Raw genomic sequence first — 24,996 nt, 5'->3', positions numbered from 1 at the left:
GAATGGCCCAAAGTCACCCAGCTGACTTCCATGCCTAAGGCGGGACTAGAACTCACCGTCTCCTGGTGATTGGCCAAAGTCACCCAGCTGGCTTCCATGCCTAAGGCGGGATTAGAACTCACCATCTCCTGGTGATTGGCCCAAAGTCACACAGCCGGCTTTCCATGCCTAAGGCAGGACTAGAACTCACCGTCTCCTGGTGATTGGCCAAAGTCACCCAGCTGGCTTCCATGCCTAAGGCGGGATTAGAACTCACCATCTCCTGGTGATTGGCCCAAAGTCACACAGCCGGCTTTCCATGCCTAAGGCGGGACTAGAACTCATCGTCTCCTGGTGATTGGCCAAAGTCACCCAGCTGGCTTCCATGCCTAAGGCGGGATTAGAACTCACCATCTCCTGGTGATTGGCCAAAGTCACCCAGCTGGCTTCCATGCCTAAGGCGGGACTAGATCTCACCATCTCCTGGTGATTGGCCCAACGTCACCCAGCCGGCTTTCCATGCCTAAGGCGGGACTAGAACTCACCGTCTCCTGCTTTCCATCCTGGTGGCTTTACCACTGGACCAAACTGGCTCTCAACATAATCAATAACTCCATGTAATAAAGAAATAAACCTGTTCAAAGATCTTGTCAAACGTCGGCCTTCTTCTGGGCACTTCACTCCAGCACTGCGTCATCAGCTGGATATATTCCAGAGGGGTATTTTCCAGCGGGACACTTGGACGAAACATCGTCAGGGGTTGCTTCAGTTTGCTTATAATCTCTGGGCCAAAGGAAAAAAATCACAAAGAAGCTTCTTTTCATCAGAGCCAGACACACTAATAATTCTTCTCTTCCCAAGAGGACAGACGATATAGCTTTGTGCGATTTCTCAGATACAGAAAATGGGTTAATTCAATGTACGACTTAAAGGTATTGTGCAAGCACAGTTATCAGAGAGAGGAATTCTGGGACTTGAAGTCCACAAGTCTTAAAGTGGCCATAACCTAAGGAAGCCTCAGGGCCAGGCCTACCATGAGGTCCTCAGCATGGCTGGCTGAGGAATTCTGGGACTTGAAGTCCACAAGTCTTAAAGTGGCCATAGTTGGAGAGACCTGTTCCAAGGAAGCCTCAGGGCCAGGCCTACCATGAGGTCCTCAGCATGGCTAGCTGAGGAATTCTGGGACTTGAAGTCCACAAGTCTTAAAGTGGCCATAGTTGGAGAGACCTGTTCCAAGGAATCCTCAGGGCCAGGCCTACCATGAGGTCCTCAGCATGGCTGGCTGAGGAATTCTGGGACTTGAAGTCCACAAGTCTTAAAGTGGCCATAGCCTAAGGAAGCCTCAGGGTCAGGCCTACCACGAGGGCCTCAGCATGGCTGGCTGAGGAATTCTGGGACTTGAAGTCCACAAGTCTTAAAGTGGCCATAGTTGGAGAAACCTGTTCCAAGGAAGCCTCAGGGCCAGGCCTACCATGAGGCCCTCAGCATGGCTGGCTGAGGAATTCTGGGACTTGAAGTCCACAAGTCTTAAAGTGGCCATAGTTGGAGAGACCTGTCCTAAGGAAGCCTCAGGGCCAGGCCTACCATGAGGCCCTCAGCATGGCTGGCTGAGGAATTCTGGGACCTGAAGTCCACAAGTCTTAAAGTGGCCATAGTTGGAGAGACCTGCCTTAGAAGACCCAAAGCTTCAAGAGACAGCTATGATGCTGTCCTTGGTCCTGAAGCTCTGAATTACAAACAGCTCCACCGTACAAGTAGTCCTTGACTTATAACTACTTGTTTACTGACCGTTGAACGTCACAACGGCACTGAAAAATGTGACTTCTTATAACCATTGCAGCATCCCCATGGTCATGCGATCAGAATTCAGACATGTAGTAAGTGGCATGTATTCACAATAGTTGGAGTGTCCTGGGGTCATGTGATCCCCATTTGTAACCCTCCGACCAGCAAAGTCAACGGGGGAAAATCAGATTCGCTTAATGATGCACTGATTCACTTAACAACGGTGGCAAGAAAGGTTGTAAAATAAGGCCAAACCCACTTAATAACTGTCTCGCTTAGCGATGGAAATTTTGGGGCCCGATTGTGGTCATAAGTCGAGGACTACCTATAGCGCGGTGTTAAGACAGGACTTTAGGGGATGCGAAAACCTTTGAACAACAAGGTCAGCTGTCTGCCATCTTCAGCTTCTTCACTTCGCTGGCCATCCTGCCATAAATTGCAAGGGACGGGAAAGGAATTTGGGGTGGTAACATGTTGGCCTGGGAATCAAAAGACAAATAATGGGAGGGGTGACATGTTGATGAGAACCAGAGGTGCCAATCTGGACCAGCCTCCAAGGACACCTGGCTTGGTAACCAAATGCGAAACTGCAGTGAGCGGTGCCAAAACCTTTAGCTGTTCCCAAAACATCCGAAAGCCATCCTATTGGACACTGGTGGACTGGTCATGGAGGGACAGCCAGGGAAAGTGTGGGGAAAGTGTAGCCTTTGTGCAGGGATATTCAGATCTTGCTTTACTTTCGCTGCAGCCACTTAACTTTAGTAAAAGAACCTATCACTTCCATCAAATGGAGTCGAGGGTCTTTCTTTTCTAAGCCTCTAAACTGAGGCAGGACTGACAGTAGCTCACCTTCAGCTGTCAGTTCCATCGTACAATAGGGAGGCCCTCGGAGAATCACTTCTTGCAGAATAATGGCAAAACTAAACACGTCGCCTTGCAAGGTGCCTTTGGGGTTCACGTCGGGCTCTCTCAGTAATTCAGGAGCGGTCCAGAGCAATCCTAAAATAAAAATAAAATAAAATCAAAACACAGAACCTTGTTAGTCAACAGCTGGTTGCAGGGAGATTCTGTAATAATTGCTCTAGCTCTTACAATACAGATTAAAACGTTGGGTAGCTGTTTATAACTTTAAGTTATAAACTTTAGGTTCAAATTGCAAACTTGAAACGGTTTCATCATTCTTTAAGGACCTTTACTTCCCTGCAAAGCATACTGGGATTGAAAGTTATCGCGCATTCACTCATTTGAACTTTTATGGTTTTTGTTTTATTTATTTTTTTCTGGTTTCTTTTCTAGGTGAATTTAAGGCCATTGGAAAAATGAGAACAATTGATCCTTTCGTTTCTCTCCCGGTCCTTCCTCACTCCCTCTTTCTCTTGTCTCCTCCCCTTCCTTCTTTCTTTCCTTCCTTCCTCCTCCCTCTCTCCCTCCATCTTCCCTTCCCTTCCCTTTCGCTCCCCTTCCTTCCTTCTTTCCTTTCTTCTTTCATTTGTTCCTTGCTTCTCCCCCTCCCTTTTTCCTTCTCTTTCCTCCCCTCTCTCCCTCTTCCGTTCCCTTCTCTCCTCCTTTTCCCTCTCTTTTCCTCCCGTTCTTTTTTCCCTTTTTTCCTTGCTTGCTTCCTCCCTCCCTCTTCCCTTCTCTCCTTCCTTCCCTCCTTCTTCCTCCCTTCCCGTTCCCTTTCCCCTTTTCCCTCTCCTTCTTTGATGTTTTTTAAGCAGAAAACTGCATCTGAATAGTCATCTATCATAGAAGTAGCATAATACCATTAGTATTATTAATTTTAATGGGGTTCTATATGGTTTTTTATGTATTTTTTATATTATGGGCCAAACTGAATAGGTTTTTTAAAAATTGGTTTTAATTGTACATTGTATTATTTACTGTTGTTTTTAGCTGGCTGTAAACCACCCTGAGTCCTTCGGGAGAAGGGCAGTATAGAAATTAAATTATTATTATTATTATTATTATTATTATTATTATTATTATTATTATTATTATTATTATTATTATTATTATCATCATCATCATCATTATTATCATCATTATTATCATTATTATCATTATTATTATTATTATTAAGTACTGACAGCCTCTACACCAAGAAGGGGGTTAGACCAGAAGACCTCTATGGTCTCTTCCAGTGGTGAAATCCAATTTTTTTTACTACCGGTTCTGTGGGCGTGGGCGTGGCGTGGCTTGATGGATGTGGCAGGGGAAGGATATTGCAAAATCTCCATTCCCACCCCATTCTGGGGCCAGCCAGAGGTGGTATTTGCCGGTTCTCCGAACTGCTCAAAATTTCCGCTACCGGTTCTCCAGAACCTGTGAGAACCTGCTGGATTTCACCCCTGGTCTCTTCTAACTCTACAATCTATCTCGTCATTGCCTCTTTCTCTACTCCACAGTAACCTAAAAACGATATAAGCATAATATCCAGAATTCCATAGTACGCCGTTTATAGAAATTCACCCAAGCGCTCAATTTCTTCCTTAAGAAAAAAACAACAACTGCTAGTAAGTCGCTGTTTACCGTGAGATGAATGGCAAATAAATCAGCCACAGGTAGTCCTTGACTTACAACAGTTCGTTTAGTGACCGTCCGAAGTTACAACAACGGCACTGAAAAATGTGAGTTACAATGACCGTTTTTCATAGTTGCCACCTTTGCAGCGTCCCCGTGATCCCGTGACCAAAATTCAGGTGCTTGTCAACCGGTTCGTACTTATGACCGTGGCTGTGTCCCAAGGTCACATGATCCCCTTTTACGACCGGCTGACAAGCAATGGGGAAGCCAGGTTGACGTAGCAACTGGGTTACTCACTTAGCAACTGCTGTCACTCAGTTGTTTTATGACTCAAAGGTCATAAAACGAGGCAAAACTCACTTAACAAATGCATCACTTAACAACAGAGATTTGAGGCTGTCGTCATAAGTCAAGGGCTACCTGTAGATAGATAGATAGATAGATAGATAGATAGATAGATAGATAGATAGATAGATAAGATGGATGGATGAATGAAAAAGGATAAATAGATGATAGATAGATAGATAGATAGATAGATAGATAGATAGATAGAGATAGATAGATAGATAGATAGATAGATAGATAGATAGATAGATAGATAGATAAGATGGATGGATGAATGAAAAAGGATAAATAGATGATAGATAGATAGATAGATAGATAGATAGATAGATAGATAGATAGATAGATAGATAGATATAGAAGATGGATGGATAGATAGATATGATAGAGATAGATAGATAGACAGATAGATATAGATATAAATAGATGGATGGATGGACGGATGGATGGATAGATAGATATAGATAGATAGAATAGATGATAGATAGATAGATAGATAGATAGATAGATAGATAGATAGATAGATAGATAGATAGATAGATAGATAGATAGATAGAGAAGATGGATGGATGATAAAGGATAAATAGATGATAGATAGATAGACAGACAGATATATATAGATATAAATGGATGGATGGACGGATGGATGGATAGATAGATATAGATAGATAGAATAGATGATAGATAGATAGATAGATAGATAGATAGATAGATAGATAGATAGATAGATAGATAAATAGATAGATAGATACAGAAGATGGATGGATGATGAAGGATAAATAGATGATAGATAGACAGACAGACAGACAAATATAGATATAAATGGATGGATGGATGGATGGATAGAGATAGATAGATAGATAGAGAAGATGGATGGATGATGAAGGATAAATAGATGATAGATAGATAGACAGACAGACAGACAGATATAGATATAAATGGATGGATGGATGGATGGATAGAGATAGATAGGTAGAGAGAGAGAGAGAGAGAGAGATACCTTCTGCAGAGGCCTGATGCTGGGAGACGCCCTGGGCTGCCATTAGCTCTCCGTAGCCATAATCAGTGATTTTCAACACAAACCGTCCATCCACCACACAGTTGCGAGACTTCAGGCGCCCATGGCTAATGTCCTGGCTGTGTAAGTATTTCATGCCCTGGAAAAGAAAAAGGGGGGAGGGGAAACTTTGGCCAGAAACTTTTCCTCTTTGGCCAATAGAAGAAAGAACGGAAGAAAAAGTAAACTACAATAGTGGCCAAAATTGTGGAAACCTTCTGGGAAAATGCACTTGCATTTTCTAAAACTAGCTAACACCACCACTTTTTTTTTTTTTTTGGAGTAGTACCATAAAATTATATATCAATGGAAAGATAATTTAATCAAGAATGCAATGCAAGAACTTTTATGAAGGATTTGCTGTTAGAATAGCAGTAATGGTATAAAGAAGAAAAGGGAAACACGTAGAAAAAATGAGATATACAAAAATTATCACCCTAGAAAAAACAAAATATACAAAAATGATCCCCATGTCAGTTAATACTTCGTTGGATAAACTGTAGCATGAATGACGGCCTTACAACGTCTTCCCATGGAGTGAACCAAGTCTTTGAGTTCTGCAGCTGTTCTAATGTGAAACCAAGATTGAATGATGGCTTCTATTAACTGGGTTTTATTGGTGGGTCGCTTCTGACTAACCAGTTTCTTTAGTCGGCTCCATAGATTTTCCATTGGGTGAAGGTCTGGGCTCTTCCCAGGCCATTCCAGCAGTGGAATAGTTTTATCTTGAAACTCCAGGGAAAAAAAAGTGGTGTTATTAGCCATCAAACCTCAAAAATACACTTTTCCCAAAAGATTTCCACAATTTTGGCTACTACTATAACCTTCAGAAATAGGCCCTCAAGATTTTTACTTCAACTGGAACAGGACAAACTGATTTTTATGAGGGCCACGGTCATTTTTTTACAGAGTGGATGGTTGGGGATGTGGGGAGTGGTGTGGTGGCTGACCTAAAGGTGGAGCTCTCGCCTCACAATCAGGAGGCTGTGAGTTCGATCCTAGGTAGAGGCAGATATTTCTCTCTCTGGGCACTGATGAGAATATATCTGCGGAACAAAACTCCGCATTGGCGACAGGGAAGGGCATCCGGCCAGTAAACACTAAGCTCCATTCAGTTGCCCAGACTCCACTCCGCAAGGGATTATGGGGTCGCTAAAAAAGAATGATGATTGGGGATATGTGAGTCACACTCCAAAATGAGGAGGGGACACAAAGAAATTGTCAGGGATAAGACAAAATTTAAATGTTTGACTCCAGAACCATCCAATGTCAATGAAGACAAGATGGCAGCCATGATTGCATGGAAACTCCTGTGGATACATCGTTTGTTTAAATTCAGATGGAGTCATATTTACATTTGATGCATTAAATACCGTGAATGTGATGAATTCTGATGTATGTTTCCTCGGCTGAAGGAATCTGGGACCACATCCAAGAATCTCTACCAGCAAATGCTCAGTCTTACATATTGAAAAAAAGAATCGTATCAACGAGTACAAACTTGATGGTCATTACCTTACTGACGACCCTCACCCTGTCAAAGATCTTGGCGTTCTCATATCAAATGACCTAAATGCCAAAGCCCACTGCAACTACATAGCAAAAAAGGCTCTAAAAGTAGTTAACCTAATTTTACGCAGCTTCTTTTCCAAAAACTCTACACTACTAACTAGAGCATACAAAACATTTGCCAGACCTATTCTCGAATACTGCTCATCCGTCTGGAACCCATACCACATCTCTGACATAAATACAATAGAATGCGTCCAGAAATATTTTACTAGAAGAGTTCTTCACTCCTCCGAAAACAACAAAATACCTTATGCCACCAGGCTTGAAATCCTGGAATTAGAAAACTTACAACTACGTCGACTTCGACATGACCTGTGTTTAACACACAAAATCATCTATTGCAATATCCTTCCTGTAAATGACTACTTCAGCTTCAATCGCAATAATACAAGAGCAAAAAATAGATTCAAGCTTAATGTCAACCGCTTCAAACTTGATTGCAGAAAATATGACTTCTGTAACAGAGTTGTTAATGCTTGGAACTCATTACCTGACTCCATAGTCTCTTCTCAAACTCCCAAAAGCTTCAACCAAAAACTGTCTACTATTGACCTCCCCCCATTCCTAAGAGGACTATAAGGGGCGTGCATAAGAGCACAAAAGTGCCTACCGTTCCTGTCCTATTGTTCTCTTTATTATATCTAATTAATATAGCTATGCATATCCTTTACATATACATATATATATATATATATATATATATATATATGTAGGTCTTTGGTTACATAAGACCTACATACAAACACCCGTGAAAACCTCAGAAAACAAATATATATATATATATATATATATATGTAGGTCTTTGCTTATTCGGGTTTTCTCCCACGTAAAATTGGAAGTGTCTTGGCGACATTTCGACGAAGTCTCATTCGTCATCTTCAGGCTTCACCTTCGTGCTTCTGGGAGCAATGAAGCACGAAGCTGAAGCCTGAAGATGATGAATGAGACTTCAAACGTCACCAAGACATTTCCAATTATGTGGAGAAACCCGAATAACCAAAGACCTACATACAAACACCAAAACCTCAGAAAACACACATATATATATATATATATATATAGGTCTTGGTTGTTCGGGTTTTCTCCCGTGTAAGATTGGAAGTGTCTTGGCGACGTTTCGACGAAGTCTCATTCGTCATCTTCAGGCTTCAGCTTCGTGCTTCTGGGAGCAATGTGTGATCGCAGCTGTTTCTTCCTTTTAACTGTTTCTTCCTTTTAACCTTTAAACAGCTGCGATCACACATTGCTCCCAGAAGCACGAAGCTGAAGCCTGAAGATGACGAATGAGACTTCGTCGAAACGTCGCCAAGACACTTCCAATCTTACACGGGAGAAAACCCGAACAACCAAAGACCTATATACAAACACCCGTGAAAACCTCAGAAAACAAATATATATATATATATATATGTAGGTCTTTGGTTATTCGGGTTTTCTCCCGCGTAAAATTGGAAGTGTCTTGAAACATATTTCATGATACATTTTTTTTTACTATGACAATGTTTATGTATACTATTGTGACAAAATTAAATAAATAAAAAAAAATTAGAGGCCTTTTGCAAGCTTGAAAGCTACTTTAAGCAGGATGGTTGAGCATCCATAAATGACTTGACCGTGTCTAACTCCTTGGGGTTTGAAGTAGGGTCGCACTTAAGAGTTGTGTTCACTTAACAACTTAATATAAAAATGTAACATCAGGTTGGCCACAACCGTTACAACTTACAGCCATAAAGGACAGGCTCCATTACAGTCATAACTTGAGGACTACCTAACATCTAGTTCCCTTTAGGATCATCTATCATATTTGAAGGACATAAAGCACTGAATTTTACATCTGGATGAAATAGGCCTTCAATCTTTTTTTAACAGAACAACAGGGTTGTGAGGGACCTTGGAGGTCTTCTAGTCCAACCCCCTGCTCAAGCAGGTGACCCTGTACCATTACAGACAAATACTTGTCCAATCTCTTTTAAAAAACCTCCAATGATGGAGCACCCACAACTTCTGGAGGCAAGTTGTTCCACGGATTAATTGTTCTGTCAGGAAATTTCTCCTTAGTTCTAAGTTGCTTCTCTCCTTGATTAGTTTTCTTCCATTGCTTCTTGTCCTGCCTTCAGGTACTTTGGAGAATAGCTTGACTTTCTCTTCTTTCGGGTAGCCCCTCAGATATTGTTAACACTGCTATCATGTCCCCTCTAGTCTTTCTTTTCATTAAGCTATACCCAATTCCTGCAATTGTTCTTCATATGTTTTATCCTCCAGTCCCCTAATTATCTTTGTTGCTCTTCTCTGCACTCTTTCTAGAGTCTCCACATCTTTTTTACATCGTGGCGACCAAAACTGGATGCAATATTCCAAGTATGGCCTTACCAAGGCATTATAAAGTGGCACTAACACTTCACGTGATCTTGATTCTATCCCTCTGTTTATGCAGCCGAGAACTGTGTTGGCTTTTTTGGCAGCTGCTGCACACGGCTGGCTCATATCTAAATGGTTATCCACTAGGACTCCAAGATCCCTCTCACAGTTGCTACTCACAGTTACTACACAGACAAATGATTCTGTCATTTGCACCTCTATAACTGTCTGGTTCGGTTCTGCAACCCAACAAGAAAAACACAAACTTCAGAGGATAATTAGAACTGCAGAAAAAATAATTGCTACCAACCTGCCTTCCATTGAAGACCTGTATGCTGCACGAATCAAGAAGAGGGCCGTGAAAATATTTACAGATCCCTCACATCCTGGACATAAACTGTTTCAACTCCTACCCTCAAAACAACGCTACAGAGCACTGCACACCAGAACAACTAGACACAAGAACAGTTTTTTCCCGAAGGCCATCACTCTGCTAAACAAATAATTCATCAACACTGTCAGACTGTTTACTGAATCTGCACTACTATTAATCGTCTCATAGTTCCCATCACCAATCTCTTTCCACTTATGACTGTATAACTATAACTTGTTGCTGGCAATCCTAATGATTTATATATATATATTTTTTTGTTTACATTTATACCCCGCCCTTCTCCGAAGACTCAGGGCGGTTTACAGTGTATAAGGCAATAGTCTCATTCTATTTGTATATTTTTACAAAGTCAACTTATTGCCCCCCCAACAATCTGGGTCCTCATTTTACCTACCTTATAAAGGATGGAAGGCTGAGTCAACCTTGATATTGATATATTGACCATCAGTTGTGTTGTAAATGTTGTACCTTGATGAACGTATCTTTTCTTTTATGTACACTGAGAGCATCTGCACTAAGACAAATTCCTTGTGTGTCCAATCACACTTGGCCAATAAAATTCTATTCTATTCTTCTATTCTATTCTATTCTATTCTATTCTATTCTATTCTATTCTATTCTATTCTATTGAGCAAGGTACCACATATATGGTATCTGTGCACTTTGGTTTTTTTGCCTAAACGTAGAACCTTAGGGCGAGGACAAATCAAGAAATTAGAAGGAGGCTTACTTTAACTAAATCCAGCAAAAGGGATGATTTAAACATCCAGTCCAGCTTTATGTCCATGTTTTGTAGCAAGTCCTGGAGACTTCCCCTGGAGCAGAAGCCCATCACAAGTGCAGAAACTCCCGTGTCGGATAAAAGACCTAGGAACCGATTCACATTTTCATGGCGTAACTCCCTCACCTGCAGACAAATCGAAAAGGAAGAGAACGAGGAGAAACACCCGGTTAAGGCGTGTAGGCGGGGCACTGTTTCCACACTCCCGAGCTACGTACCTTAGTAAGCACAGGGGTTGCACGTTGTTTCCAATCAGCGGTCACTGCGGTCTCGAGTTTTTTCAGCCATACCCAGTCACCCTGTTGAAGCAGAGCAAGAGGTTTTAAACAGGGGTGGGATTCAGCCGGTTCGGACCAATACGGGCGAACCGGATGCTAATTTTACACCTGGTTTGCCGAACCAGTCGTTGCAAGGACTGGCTGGCCCCGCCCATTCCTCCCTTCCCCTCCCAGGAGTCTCCACATGGCCCGTTTTGGATGCCAGGTAAGTTCAGCGCCCGCGCCAAGGTTCTGGGCCTCCCGAAAGTTCCAGAAGTCCAGAAACGGGCCCGTTTCTACCCTCCGGAGGGCCTCCAGAGCCTGGGGGAGGCTCCTCTGGAGCTTGGGGAGGCTGAAAATGCCACGCCTACCCTGGCCACATCCACCCAGCAACTGGGCAGAGAACCCGTTGCTAAAATGTCTTAATCCCTCCCCAGTTTTTAAACCAAAGTTTAAAGAAGACAGAGACTAACTATGGGTAGTCCGCGACTTACAACCACAAATGGGACCAGGAACATCCTTCACTAAGCAATCCTTCATTGTTAAATCGCTAAGGGAGTTGGGCCTGATTTTACCACTGTTTTCACTGCGTCCATGACGTGAGTCGTGCGCTTGTTAAAACAAATCTGCTCCTGCCAATCGATTTTTTGCTCATCGGAAGTCACCAATGGTGATCACATGATCGTGGGACATCGCAACCCGTTGTAAATACATGCGGTTGCGAATCACTTGAATTGTGATCTGTGGATGGTGGGCAGACTATGACAGTTGTAAGCGCAACCACCAGTTGTAAGGCCCATTCATAACATCAGTCGCTTGGATCTTACCAAGATAAACGGGGATTGAGCCCAGACAAAGAAAATAACTTGAGAAAACACCTCAGACTGGCCCCACTCTCATGAAAATAAAAATGGGGGGGGGAGTACATTCAGACTTGCAAGGTTTTGTTACTATAGCTTTACAATAAAAGATCTAGTGGTTAAGGCACCAGGCTAGATGCCAGGAGACCGTGAGTTCTAGTTTCTCCTTAGGCATGAAAGTCAGCTGGATGACTTTGAGCCAATCACTGGGACACAGTGAGCTCTAGTCTCACCTTAAGCATGAAAACCAGTTGGGAGACTTTGGCCAATCACCAGGAGATGGTGAGTTCTAGTTTCACTTTACAGATGAAAGCCAGCTGGGTGGCTTTAGGCCAATTATCAGGAATGGTGAGTTCTAGTCCCACCTTAAACACAGAAAACCAGTTGGGTGACTTTGGCCAATCACCTGGAAATGGTGAGTCTATTTCCACCACAAAAGCCAGTTGAGTGACTTTTGGCCAATCACCAGGTGACAGTGAGTTCTAGTTCCACCTTAGAGATGAAAATCAGCTGGGTGACTTTGGGCCAAAAACACCAGGAGACGGTGAGTTCTAGTTCCACCTTAGCCATGAAAGCCAACTGGGTAGCTTAGGGCAAATCCCGTTCTCTCAGCCCAACCCACCTCACAGGGTTGTTGTTGTGAGGAAAAAAAGGAGGAGGAAGGTCTGTCGGACATTTTCACCGCCCCGAGTTATTTGTAAAAATAATAAAGGAGGGATCCAAATAAATAAATCAAATAAAAATACACATTTATGTGGCCAGAATAGGAAGGGTATTAGGCGTGTTCGATGCCCTGAGTTATTTATGAAAATAATGAATGTGGAAAATAAATTTTAAAAAAATAAAATAAATAAATACAATGATGTACATGCTTTCTTGGTCTTCCTTACAGAGCTAATATTATCTGTTGTCTATAGCCCTAATTTGGCCTTTATCGATATTGATCGAGAAGGCATCTTGAAAAATGCTCATTGCTCATTTTTCATCAAGGTCCCTGTTACCTCATAAAGGTAAAGGTTCCCCTCACACATATATGCTAGTCGTTCCTGACTCTAGGGGGCGGTGCTCATCTCCATTTCAAAGCCGAAGAGCCAGCGCTGTCCGAAGACGTCTCTGTGGTCATGTGGCCGGCGTGACTCAATGCCAAAGGTGCATGGAATGCTATTCCCTTCCCACCAAAGGTGGTCCCTATTTTTCTACTTGGATTTTTTACCTGCTTTCGAACTGCTAGGTTGGCAGAAGCTGGGACAAGTCACAGGAGCTCACCCCGTTACGTGGCACTTGGGATTCGAACCGCTGAACTGCCGACCTTTCGATCGACAAGCTCAGCGTCTGAGCCACTGAGCCACCACGTTCCTTATACACATTATACGTTACCTCATACACAGCCACATTCGAGGTTTCGTAGGTTAGAGTTGTGCTTTTCACCGACAACGAGTGAGTCACGGATCTCAAGCTGTGCACTTCGGAGCAGCTTCTCGATTCACTGAGATTGTCCAGAGTTAACCACTGTGAAGGCAAACAATCACAGCAAGAGATTAAGCAAAGATGGAAACCAATGGGGCAAAGAACATATAGAGGCAGTCCTCAACTTGCAACCTGTCTGGCCCCTGTGGGAATCTGAAGAGGAAGAGGAAGAGGAACAGCTGACAGAGAGTGAGAGAGGGGATCTATTGGCTGTGGAAGAAACTGGGGAAGGGCAAAGTCAGGCTGGGCAGAGCAGGGGAGAGGAAGAACAAGGGAGAGGGAGTTCAGACGAAGACCAAGGCCCAGCCCCTCCTCATCCCAGGCAGCGCAGGGAGGAATGGAGAAGAGAGCAACATGAGTGGGTTGCGTGGCTTACGAGGGAAGAAAGGGACCGGATCCTCTTTACAAGGCACAGCTGCTGATGGAGTTTAAAAGGAGAGGCAAATGGGAGGAGCGGTTGTCGGGAACAAACGCTGAGTTTATCTGGTGTTTCTTTGAATCCTGGCATCCTCCCAACAAGTTTGATTTACTGCCCTGCAAAATATAATTCCCTGGTCTTGCCTTGCTGGATTTTTAGTTGGAAGTTTTCTGCAACTTACAACATTTGGGGCTGAAATATTGTCAGCCAAGGACTGTTACAGGTGGGTGGAAGAGCTCTCTCTCCAGGCTGGAGAATTGAAAGGGACATTGGGGGGCACAGTTGGCGATAATAAAGGGACTCACATCGGTTCTCTGGCTGTGTTGCCTTTGTGTCGCGCCCTGGGTCATCACACAACCATTCATTTATGTTCGAAGTTACAACAGGACTGAAAAAAAAGGGACTTATGTCTGATGCAACCGACCAGAATCGTGACTTTTTGGATACCTGGCCACACACCCCTTTAAGGTGTCAGCAAGCGACAGTCCCATATGACTTACCACTCTAGTGTCCCAAAGGTGCTTTTTCTGGAGGCACCTGGACTTTCTGGTTTTTCTTTGAAGACGTTTCGCTTCTCATCCGAGAGGCTTCTTCGACTCTGACTGGATGGTGGGTGTTCTCTCCCCCTTTGCCTCCATCCGAGCGATGGCTTAATTAGCCGGCACTATCAGCTCTGGCAGCAAAACAGCGAGCGTCTGCCAAGTCTCTCTGTAATCTCCCTCAACGCTGATGTGTCAAACAGTACTTCTGCTCTTAGTTAAGCAGTTAATTTGCCTGCTACAAAGAGGCACAGCAGCTCTTGCTGCCTTTATATCTTGTGGGGTGTGGCTCCATGACTCAGCACTTCCTAGGCCTGCCCCACCCCTGCTTCTGTTGTTCCCGCCTCTCCTGCCTACGAAACCTAGGGTCCAGCCAGGCCTGATTGCCATCAGCTGGGTATGGAGGTGTGTCCTTGGGGGGGGGGGGGAAGAGTCAGGGGATGGAGGCTTATCTCCTCCACCTGGCCTGCTTCTGGCTCCTGGAGCTGACCCAAGGAAGCCGGTGCTCCCGAAGTAAATCCTGTCGGCCCTTCCCCCTCACTTTCCAAGTCACTTTCTGGCAGGAGGCCCGGCTCGGGCCAGGGGGGGGGGCATGGACACAACAGTGGGGAATGGAAGGATTTATGTTCCTTGCAGACAGAGCTGGTCATTTGCATTCTTTTAGAGCAGGAGTCTCCAACTCAATTTCACTGACGGCTGCATGGGGGTTGTGTTTGACCTCGGGTGGACGTGGCCAGGGTGGGTACGGGTAGCATGACATCACTGTGTTGGGGGCACCTGTGGTGGCCCGAACCAGAGGTGGAATTCAGCCAGTTCAGACCAGTTCCGACAAACCGGTAGTAGTGACCTGCGGGTGGGGTGGGCCACCCACTCGCCCCGGCGCTATGCTATCGCATTTATCCACGTTTTCAAGCCACATGCATGTGTGCAAGCCGCGTGTGTGAGAAAAGCACCTGCGCGGAAGGCCGTGTCCATGTGCACGCTCACATTTTCGGTGCTGGGCGAACCGGTAGGTAAATTATGTGAATTCCACCGTGGGCCCGAATGCTCCGCCAGCGAACACGGGCTCCCGAGCTCCGTTTTCAGCTGGGACTGCCTCCTGCAACCTTCTGCTAGCAAAAATGGAGCTCGGGGTGACGCGCAACCCTCATTACCTCCATTTTTATTGCCAGAGGTCATCCAGGGCAGCCCCGCGGGCCAGATTTAAGCACCCCATTGGCTGGATCCGGCCCCTGGGCCTTGACACCAGTGTTTTAGAGAGTCGTTGAGGCTACCTGGAAATTTATCAGTGTCCCCAGGAACACTGATAAATCTCCAGTTAGCCAAAACCTCCATGTGGCCAAAATTGTGGAAACCTTTTGGGAAAAGTATGTTTTTGAGGGTTGATAGCTAATAACACCACTTTTTTTTGTTCTGGAACTTTTTTCTGATGGAATGGCCTGGGAATAGCTCAGACCTTCACCCAATTGAAAATCTATGGAGCCGACTAAAGACTTGTTAGTACAGTCATATACAATTAGTCGGGCTTGCCCAGTCACCACCCCCTCCTTTTAACTCTCTTCCCTCTTCTACCTTCTTCTACTTTCCAGACCTTCCTCCCCTTCTCTTATCTACATCATCTCCTCCCTCCACCCTATACCTTCCTTCTCCCTCTTCTACCCCTCTTCCTTCCTCTTCTCCCTCTTCTACCCCTCTTCTCCTCTTTCCTACCTCCTACTCTCTCCTCTTTCCTCCCTCCCCACCATTCTAAAATGGTAGCTGGGCAGACCCGACCCTACATTAATTATATTTATACATTTTCAATAATCCCTGTATATTAACCATCACTCCATCCTCTACCCTCAACCCACCCCCCAGTTCCCCTCCCCCTTACCCCCCCACACACACACCCGACTTCCCAGAACAAAATGCAGGGTATCAAAACTAACAATCATAATCCAAAATAAATCTTAAATTATAATCTCTAGTCACTCCACATATAATCACACTCTCAATTCCCCTCTCCTTCAAAAATATATCTAATACAAAATATTTCCTAAATTTACTCATATGCTATTCAATATTTTTTTATCTGATACTTATTTTGAATATAATCATAACATAACATAACAACAGAGTTGGAAGGGACCTTGGAGGCCTTCTAGTCCAACCCCCTGCCCAGGCAGGAAACCCTACACCATCTCAGTCAGATGGTTATCCAACATTTTCTTAAAAATTTCCAGTGTTGGAGCCAATCAATCAATCAATCCACATTTTCCATTCTAAAATATATTTTTCTTGTGTATAGTCTTTCAAATAAGCAGAAATGACTGTACATTGGATGAGTTGTTGGATATGAATGTAAAAATAAAACTTTTTTATTAAAAAAAAAGACGTTAGTCACACTTGTTAGTCAGAAACGACCTAGCAATAAAACCCAGTTAATTGAAGCCATCCTTCAATCTTGGTTTCACATTATAACAGCTACAGAACTAAAAGACTTGGTTCACTCCATGGAAAGACGTTGTAAGGCCGTAATTCATGCTAAAGGTTACCCAACTAAGAATTAACTGACATGGGGATCATTTTTGTAGATCTCATTTTTTCTACATGTTTCACTTTTCTTCTTTATACTGTGGCTGCTATTCTAACAGCAAATCCTTCATAAAAGTTATTGCATTGCATTCTTGATTAAATTATCTTTCCATTACTGATATATAACTTTATGGTACTACTCCCCCCCAAAAAGTGGTGTTATTAGCTAGTTTTAGAAAATGCACTTTTCCCAAAAAGGTTTCCACAATTTTGGCCACTACTGTAGATTGGAGATAGATGATATCATATCCCTCCCCCTCTGCTGAGAGAGGGTGGATACAGATGGCCTCTTAGACCCCTCTTTCACACCAGCGGTCTTCTCTGTCCAAGATGTGGACTTTGCTGTCTTCGAAAGAGTGGCCTGTGTCTTTGAAGAGCTGAAGAAGCTCCTCGGATGAGAAGCGAAACGTCTTCAGAGAAAAACCAGGAAGTCCAGTTGCCTCTTTAAAAAAAAAACGCAAAATTGGGACAAACCACGACTTGGATGACGGAGAATCTCCATAGGCGTTTACCATTCTACTGATTTTGGTGTTCACGAAAGTTAGATCGTCTAAAGTCAGAAACAGCCTCTGCGATCCTTTCACGAATTTGGGGTGACTGTTTCTGAAAAAGAGATCAAAAACAGGCATGTGTCTTTGGCCACCATCCATGGCCATACAAATGTGCATTTTATTCGGATCCCTCTATTATTTTTACAAATAACTCCAGGTGGTGGACATATCCACGACACATATCCATCTCCTGGTGATTGGCCTTGGTCAGGGGTCTGCAAACGTGGCTCTTTTAAGACTTGTGGACTTCAACTCCCAGAGTGGCGTGTCCCACCCCCCACTTCGACGAATGAGTCAAGGAAGTCCGTAACAAACTCGGCAACGAAGCCTTTGCAGCCTGTCAAGTTCCTTCGAGGTTTATCAGGATAGGCAGGAGTCCAAGTTGTGACTTCAGCGATAGGGTCCGATATCAGCAAACTAGATAAGACTTTGCTTGACTCAAGGTTGGAATGCCAAAAGCAGGTCCTTTATATAGGCTGTGGGGTGTGGCTCCATGACTCAGCTTTTATCCAGGCCTGCCCCACCCCTCCTTCTGCTGGCGTCGCCTCTCAGATCTCCGGAAGCGAGGGTCCACCCACCCTGAATTGTCTTCAACTGGATCTGCTGTCAGCGTCTGGGAAAAGGAGGGGTCAGAGGGAGTAGGGCCGAGTGATTCCAGCACCTGGCTGGCTTCCTGCTCTGAAGGCTGAGCCAAAGGAACACACGCTGTATGAGTGAGGTTTCTTGGGCTACTCCTTTCACTCCTGGAATCCTCTCCGGGCATGGGGCCAGGGCCGGGGGCTGGAGGCATGACATGCCGTTCATCTTCATTATCAGATTCGGAGTCTGATAAAAGGCCTGGTTGGAGACGGGAGGGGCCCGGCTGAGGAGAGGAGGGAGGACGAGTCACAACACAGAGTTCCTCAGTCAGCTTTGCTGAGAGTTGAAGTCCACAAGTCTTAAAAGAGCCAAGTTTGCAGACCCCTGGCCTAGATCTCCCAAGAGGTCTCTGGAACCCCAAAAACTCTTTTGAGCAAACAATTACAGGTAGTCCTCAACTTACAACAGTTCTTTTAGTGACCGTTCCAAGTTACAACACTGAAAAAAGCGACTCATGACTGTTTTGCAACACTCACGACCGTTGCGGCATCCCCGATGATCATGTGATCAAAATCCGAACACATGGCAGCTGGCTCGTATTTATGACCGCTGCTGTGTCCCAAGGTGGAGCGATCCCATTGTGTGACCCTCTGACAAGCAACGTCGATGGGGAAGCCGGATTCCCTTAACAACCGAGTTGCGAATTTACCAACCGCAGGGGAGTCACTTAACAACCGAGGCAGGAAAGGTGGTAACATGCAGCAAAATTCACTTAATAAATGTCTCACTTAACATAAACTGAAATTTTGGGGACTCAATTGTAGTCATAAGTCGAGGACTTTCTGTAAGGTAGGGGCTGTGTAGGTTGGCCAACTGACACCCCTTCTAACTCTAAGGCAGGTTTGCAACCCATGTTTGATTCAGTCGCTAAGTTTGCACAATGCCTTAGAGCAGGGGTCTCCAACCTTGGCAACTTTAAGACTTGTGGACTTCAACTCCCAGAATTCTGGGAGTTGAAGTCCACAAGTCTTAAAGTCCCAGAACTCTGGGAGTTGAAGTCCACAAGTCTTAAAGTCCCAGAACTCTGGGAGTTGAAGTCCACAAGTCTTAAAGTCCCAGAACTCTGGGAGTTGAAGTCCACAAGTCTTAAAGTCCCAGAACTCTGGGAGTTGAAGTCCACAAGTCTTAAAGTCCCAGAACTCTGGGAGTTGAAGTCCACAAGTCGTAAAGTCCCAGAACTCTGGGAGTTGAAGTCCACAAGTCTTAAAGTCCCAGAATTCTGGGAGTTGAAGTCCACAAGTCTTAAAGTCCCAGAACTCTGGGAGTTGAAGTCCACAAGTCGTAAAGTCCCAGAACTCTGGGAGTTGAAGTCCACAAGTCTTAAAGTGGCCAAGGTTGGAGACCCCTGCCTTAGAGCAGGGGTCTCAAACTCAAGGCTCACGGGCCACATCCAACCTGTGGGCCACATCTAGCTTGTGGGGTGTTTAAATCTGGCCCGTAGGGCCGGCCTGGAAATAGCAAAGGAACTACCTCTAGTACCTCCGGCAGCCAAAATGAGGCATGGGCAGTGGTGGGATTCAGCTGGTTCGTGCCAGTTCAGGCAAACCGGTAGTTAAATTGCTTGGTGGCCCCGCCCCTTCCCACCCTGCCCCTTTCAAGAGTCCCCATGCACCCGATTTTGGCTCCCAGGTAAGTGCAGGGAGGCCTCCTAGCGGTGTGGGGGTGATGTAACCCTCCCGCAGCACATTTTGCTCCAGTTTGACACCCCTGCCTTAGCGGTATTCCAACGAAAACTAGGAGATACAATCTCTCGTATCAGATATAGAAAAAGTCCAGCCGCACTGGGTTTTCTTTGGCTCCGTTAATAATTTTGCATTATTATTATTTTCAGAGATGAAGCAGGAAGCCGGATTAATTCGCTCTCCCGCCTTGAATTGTCAGAGGAATCCAAACATCTGGCCTGCCGTAATTGCCCTTTAAAATTTCTTTACTTAGCACAATTGATTTCCTGAGATCATTAGCTAATTGGGCCACCCAGAAAGGCTCCTGAGAGAGATAAAGGATGCTCCGGTCCGGCTGTGAACAAAATCTGGAGTGGATTCCTGGTTGAGGATGGGTCGCGACCAGTAGTGGGTTTCTTTTTTTTTTTACTACCGGTTCTGTGGGTGTGGCTTGGTGGGCGTGGCATGGCTTGGTGGGCGTGGCAGGGGAAGGATACTGTAAAATCTCCATTTCCTCCCAATCAGCTGGGACTTGGGAGGCAGAGAATAGATGGGGGCGGGGCCAGTCAGAATTTTTACTACCGGTTCTCCGACCTACTCAAAATTTCCGCTACTGGTTCTCCAGAACTGATGAGAACCTGCTGAAACTCACCTCTGGTCGAGACTGTGCCATTGTGAAGATGGATCTGTTTGCAGGGTGAGGTCAAATAGGCTTAATAGGGGTTTTTAAATACGGATTTTATTGGGGTTTATTTTATATTTTGTATAGTATTTTAAATTTAGGCTACTGGAATAAGTTTTTTAAATATTGTTTTTATTGAAATGTATCGTTTTTATTTTATCTGCCTGTTCACCGCCCTGAGTCCTTCGGGAGAAGGGCAGTATACAAATTAAATTATTATTATTATTATTATTATTATTATTATTATTATTATTATTATTATTATTATTATTATTATTATTATTATTATTATTATTAAAAGAGTCGGTGGCCCCAGCAACTTGGCCGAAGCTCCGCCTGCTTTTTAGGAGCCATGCAAACAGGTGAAGTTTTAACCACACCACTGTGCCTTGAATTGCTTGATTGCATTATTATAAAACATAACTAGCCTATACAGATAGTTCTCGACTTACAATCATTCATTTAGCGACCAAAGTTACAATCATCTTCATCTTTTAACAACCCCATAATCCCTTGCGGGGTGGAGTCTGGGCAACTGAATGGAGCAAGCGGAGTTTTTTAATGGCCGGATGCCTTTCGTGTTGCCAATGCGGAGTTTTGTTCAGCAGATAATATTCTCATGGTGCCCAGAGAGAGAAATATCTGCCTCTACCTAGGATCGAACTCACAGCCTCCTGATTGTGAGGCGAGAGCTCCACCTCTAAGCCACCATACATCACTCCTACCATTCAAAGTTACAACGGCGTTGACAAATGCTGACCTGATGAGGTACGTCAGGTACAAGCCAAAGAGAAGCAAAAAGATGGGTGGTGACAGTAGTAGAATCACGATCAGCAACCCTGGATCTGGCCAAAGAAACAGAGATCAAACAACGATGGTTTAGAGTTGACCAATCTGAGTGTGAGGACATATAGTCCTTACATTAGTCGACTTACAACCATTTGTAAAGGAGACTATTTGTAACTCGGGGGTTGAAATGTGGGGACCTTGGTGTTGTCTGAACTTGCTTGTTTTCTTGCTGGCGTTTCATGACCCGACTAGGTGATATCACCAGTCTAGAAGGGCGTGGGGTTTATGAGGAAGAGGAAGAGGGGTTTGCTCTCGCTTCCATGGAGGACCTGTATACTGCACGAATCAAGAAGAGGGCCGTAAAAATATTTACAGACCCCTCACATCCTGGACATAAACTGTTTCAACTCCTACCCTCAAAACGACGCTATAGAGCACTGCACACCAGAACAACTAGACACAAGAACAGTTTTTTCCTGAAGGCCATCACTCTGCTAAACAAATAATTCCATCAACACTGTCAAACTATTTACTAAATCTGCACTACTATTAATCTTCTCATCGTTCCCATCACCCATCTCTTTCCACTTGTGACTGTATGACTATAACTTGTTGCTGGCAATCCTTATGATTTATATTGATATATTGACCATCAATTGTGTTGTAAATGTTGTACCTTGACGAACGTATCTTTTCTTTTATGTACACTGAGAGCATATGCGCCAAGACAAATTCCTTGTGTGTCCAATCACACTTGGCCAATGAAATTCTATTCTATTCTATTCTATTCTTTATATTCTCCCAATGCCTTCTAACACTGATGGTGTTAGCTAGTTGGGGTCATTAAACGTCTGCAAGAAAACAACCAAGCTCAGACAGCACCAAGGGCCCCATAGTCCTTCTCCCCCTCCTCCTCCCCCTCCCCCTCCTCTCCACAAACTCCACTCTCTTCTACCACTGATGATGTTACCTAGTTGGGTCATGAAACATCTGCAAGAAAATAAACACGCTTAGCAAGCACCAAGCGTCCCACAGTATTCCTCCTCCTCCTCCTCCTCCTCCTCCTCCTCCTCCTCTCCACAAGCTCCATTCTCTTGTAATACTGATGATGTTACCTAGTTGTGTAATGAAACATTTGCAAGAAAACAACCAAGCGTAGAAAGCACCAAAAATCCCACAATCTTCTTCTTCCTCCTTCTACTCTTCCTCTCCAAAAAACTCCACTCTCTTCTAATACTGATGATGTTACCTAGTTGTGTAATGAAACATCTGGGTAAAAAACCACCAAGCTCAGAGAGCACCAAGGACCCCCACAGTCGTCCTCCTCCTCTTCCTCTCCACAACCCTCCTACTTTCTATCACTGATGAAGTTACCTAGTTGGGTCATGAAACATCTGCAAGAAAATAAACATGCTTAGCAAGCACCAAGCAGCCCACATTATTAGTATTCCTCCTCCTCCTCCTCCTCCTCCTCCTCCTCCTCCTCCTCCTCCTCCTCCTCCTCCTCACAAGCCCCCTCCTTTCTATCACAGATGGCATCACCTAGTTGGGTTATGATACATCTGCAAGAAAACAACCAAGCTCAGAACTGCCTCAAGGATCCATCAAGTAATTGCATTTATAGTTGGTTGGTTGATGTTTGACCCTTTCAAGATGCTATAAACCTGTGATGGTGAACCTATGGCATGAGTGCCAGAGGTAGCACAGAGAGCCCTCTGTGGGCACCTGCACCGTCGCCAGCTACTGTTCCGGTTTCCAGCATGCACATGAGTGCCGGCCAGCTGGACTTTGGCTGGAGCGCCGGAAACCCAAAGACCAGCTGACCGGTGCGCATGAACATCAACGGTGGGTTTCAAATTTTTTTTGCTACCGGTTCTGTGGGCGTGGCTTGGTGGGCGTGGCTTGGTGGGCGTGGCAGGGGAAGGATACTGTAAAACCTCCATTCCCACCCCACTCCAGGGGAAGGATACTGCAAAATCCCCATTCCCACCCCACTCCAGGAGAAGGATACTGCAAAATCCCCATTCCCACCCCAATCCAGGGGAAGGTTACTGCAAAATCCCCATTTCCTCCCGATCAGTTGGGCCTCGAGAGGCAGAGAATAGATGGGGGCGGGGCCAGTCAGAATTTTTACTACTGGTTCTGTGGGCGTGGCTTGGTGGGCGTGACAGGGGAAGGATATTGTAAAATCTCCATTCCCATCCCAATCCAGGGGAAGGTTACTGCAAAATCCCCATTTCCTCCCGATCAGCTGGGCCTCGAGAGGCAGAGAATAGATGGGGGCGGGGCCAGTCAGAATTTTTACTACTGGTTCTGTGGGCGTGGCTTGGTGGGTGTGACAGGGGAAGGATACTGTAAAATCTCCATTCCCACCCCAATCCAGGGGAAGGTTACTGCAAAATCCCCATTCCCTCCCGATCAGCTGGGACTTCGGAGGCAGAGAATAGATGGGGACGGGGCCAGTCAGAATTTTTACTACCGGTTCTCCGAACTACTCACAATTTCCACTACCGGTTCTCCAGAACTGGTCAGAACTGGCTGAAACCCACCTCTGATGCACATGCATTATTGGAAAAACAGGCTAAAAACAGCCTGAAAAACGCCCAAAAAACAGGCTGTTTTCCGGGCCGTTTTCCAGCTGTTTTTTCCAAAAAGTTGTGTTCAACTAGCCCATGCGTTTTGGTTTGGGCACTCAGCGCCGAAAAGATACGCCAATACTATTATAAACCATTGTTCCATTGAAGGAGAGCATCCAATCGTATGGAAGTGACAATTCCCACAACTCCAGGAAATCGGGAAGGGTCGTCCCTAGGCAGGAAAACGAGCCAGAGAAAGCTCTTGGCAATATTTTTGCAGGGTAATCATTGTGCAAATGGTTTTTTTTTTTCTTCCCACGGTGTGATACTAACAGGCGTCCTCTCTTTCGCAGGGGACGTGGGGTTCAAACCAGCAGGCCGAATCCACTGGGGGCGATCTCCCCCCAGGGAAATGGATTGTCCTCCCCAGGGGCTGCATCACGCCCGAAGATGCCTCCAGCAGGTAAGTCGGGTACAGGTGACTTCCTTTCCCATCCGTGTCCAGAATCATGTATCTGCCCAGCGGCCTTCCTCTGCTGTCGACTTGAATCCTGTGGCTGAAGCCGGCAAAGTCCAAATTTCTGACATGATGACTCAAAGTTGCTCCCAAAGGTTCGGAAGTTTGAGGCCGGGCTACTTTGGCTAGGACTTTTGTGAGCAGGTAAATGGCATCGTAGATTGTCCCAAAAAGTGGAGTGACCTGCAGAAGAACACAAGGTTGGAACAACAGGTTCTTCTACATTCCCTCCTTTATTATTTGGACAAAATGATTCAAGGTGGCAAATACCAACCCACCTTCCCCCTCCTCCTGTTTTCCTCACAGCAACAACCCTGTGAGGTGGGTTGGGCTGAGAGAGAGACAGACACTGGCTAAAGAACCCCAGCTGGCTTCCATGGCTAAAGTGGGACTAGAACTCACCGTCTCCTGGTGATTGGCCCACTGGCTTTCATGCCAAAGACGGGGCTAGAACTCACCGTCTCCTGGTGATTGGCCCACTGGCTTTCATGCCAAAGACGGGGCTAGAACTCACCGTCTCCTGGTGATTGGCCCAAAGTCTCCCAGCTGGCTTTCCTGCCAAAGCAGGACTAGAACTCACCATCTCCTGGTGATTGGCCCAAAGTCACCCAACTGGCTTTCCTGCCAAAGCAGGACTAGAACTCACCGTCTCCTGGTGATTGGCCCAAAGTCACC

At 45.0% G+C, this 24,996-nt stretch overlaps 1 protein-coding gene across 1 annotated transcript in view; it reads right to left on the bottom strand.

Annotated features, from left to right (window-relative positions):
• Positions 1-24,996, bottom strand: part of LOC131199386 (retinal guanylyl cyclase 2-like) — a 56,893-nt gene that overhangs the window by 24,154 nt on the left and 7,743 nt on the right. Inside the window, exons 3-12 of the mRNA XM_058185117.1 lie at positions 24,138-24,504; positions 21,165-21,284; positions 20,410-20,443; positions 17,419-17,509; positions 13,286-13,417; positions 11,010-11,090; positions 10,741-10,917; positions 5,630-5,786; positions 2,614-2,763; positions 614-762 (exon numbers count right to left, since the gene is read on the bottom strand). Coding sequence (XP_058041100.1) covers positions 614-762; positions 2,614-2,763; positions 5,630-5,786; positions 10,741-10,917; positions 11,010-11,090; positions 13,286-13,417; positions 17,419-17,509; positions 20,410-20,443; positions 21,165-21,284; positions 24,138-24,504 — 1,458 coding nt within the window. The remainder of the gene's footprint in view (positions 1-613; positions 763-2,613; positions 2,764-5,629; positions 5,787-10,740; positions 10,918-11,009; positions 11,091-13,285; positions 13,418-17,418; positions 17,510-20,409; positions 20,444-21,164; positions 21,285-24,137; positions 24,505-24,996) is intronic.

Source organism: Ahaetulla prasina, chromosome 5 (genome assembly GCF_028640845.1).
Source record: "Ahaetulla prasina isolate Xishuangbanna chromosome 5, ASM2864084v1, whole genome shotgun sequence".
Lineage (NCBI taxonomy): Eukaryota > Metazoa > Chordata > Lepidosauria > Squamata > Colubridae > Ahaetulla > Ahaetulla prasina.
Note: the sequence above shows the minus strand (reverse complement) of the source record. Positions and strands in the feature narration are given on the sequence as shown.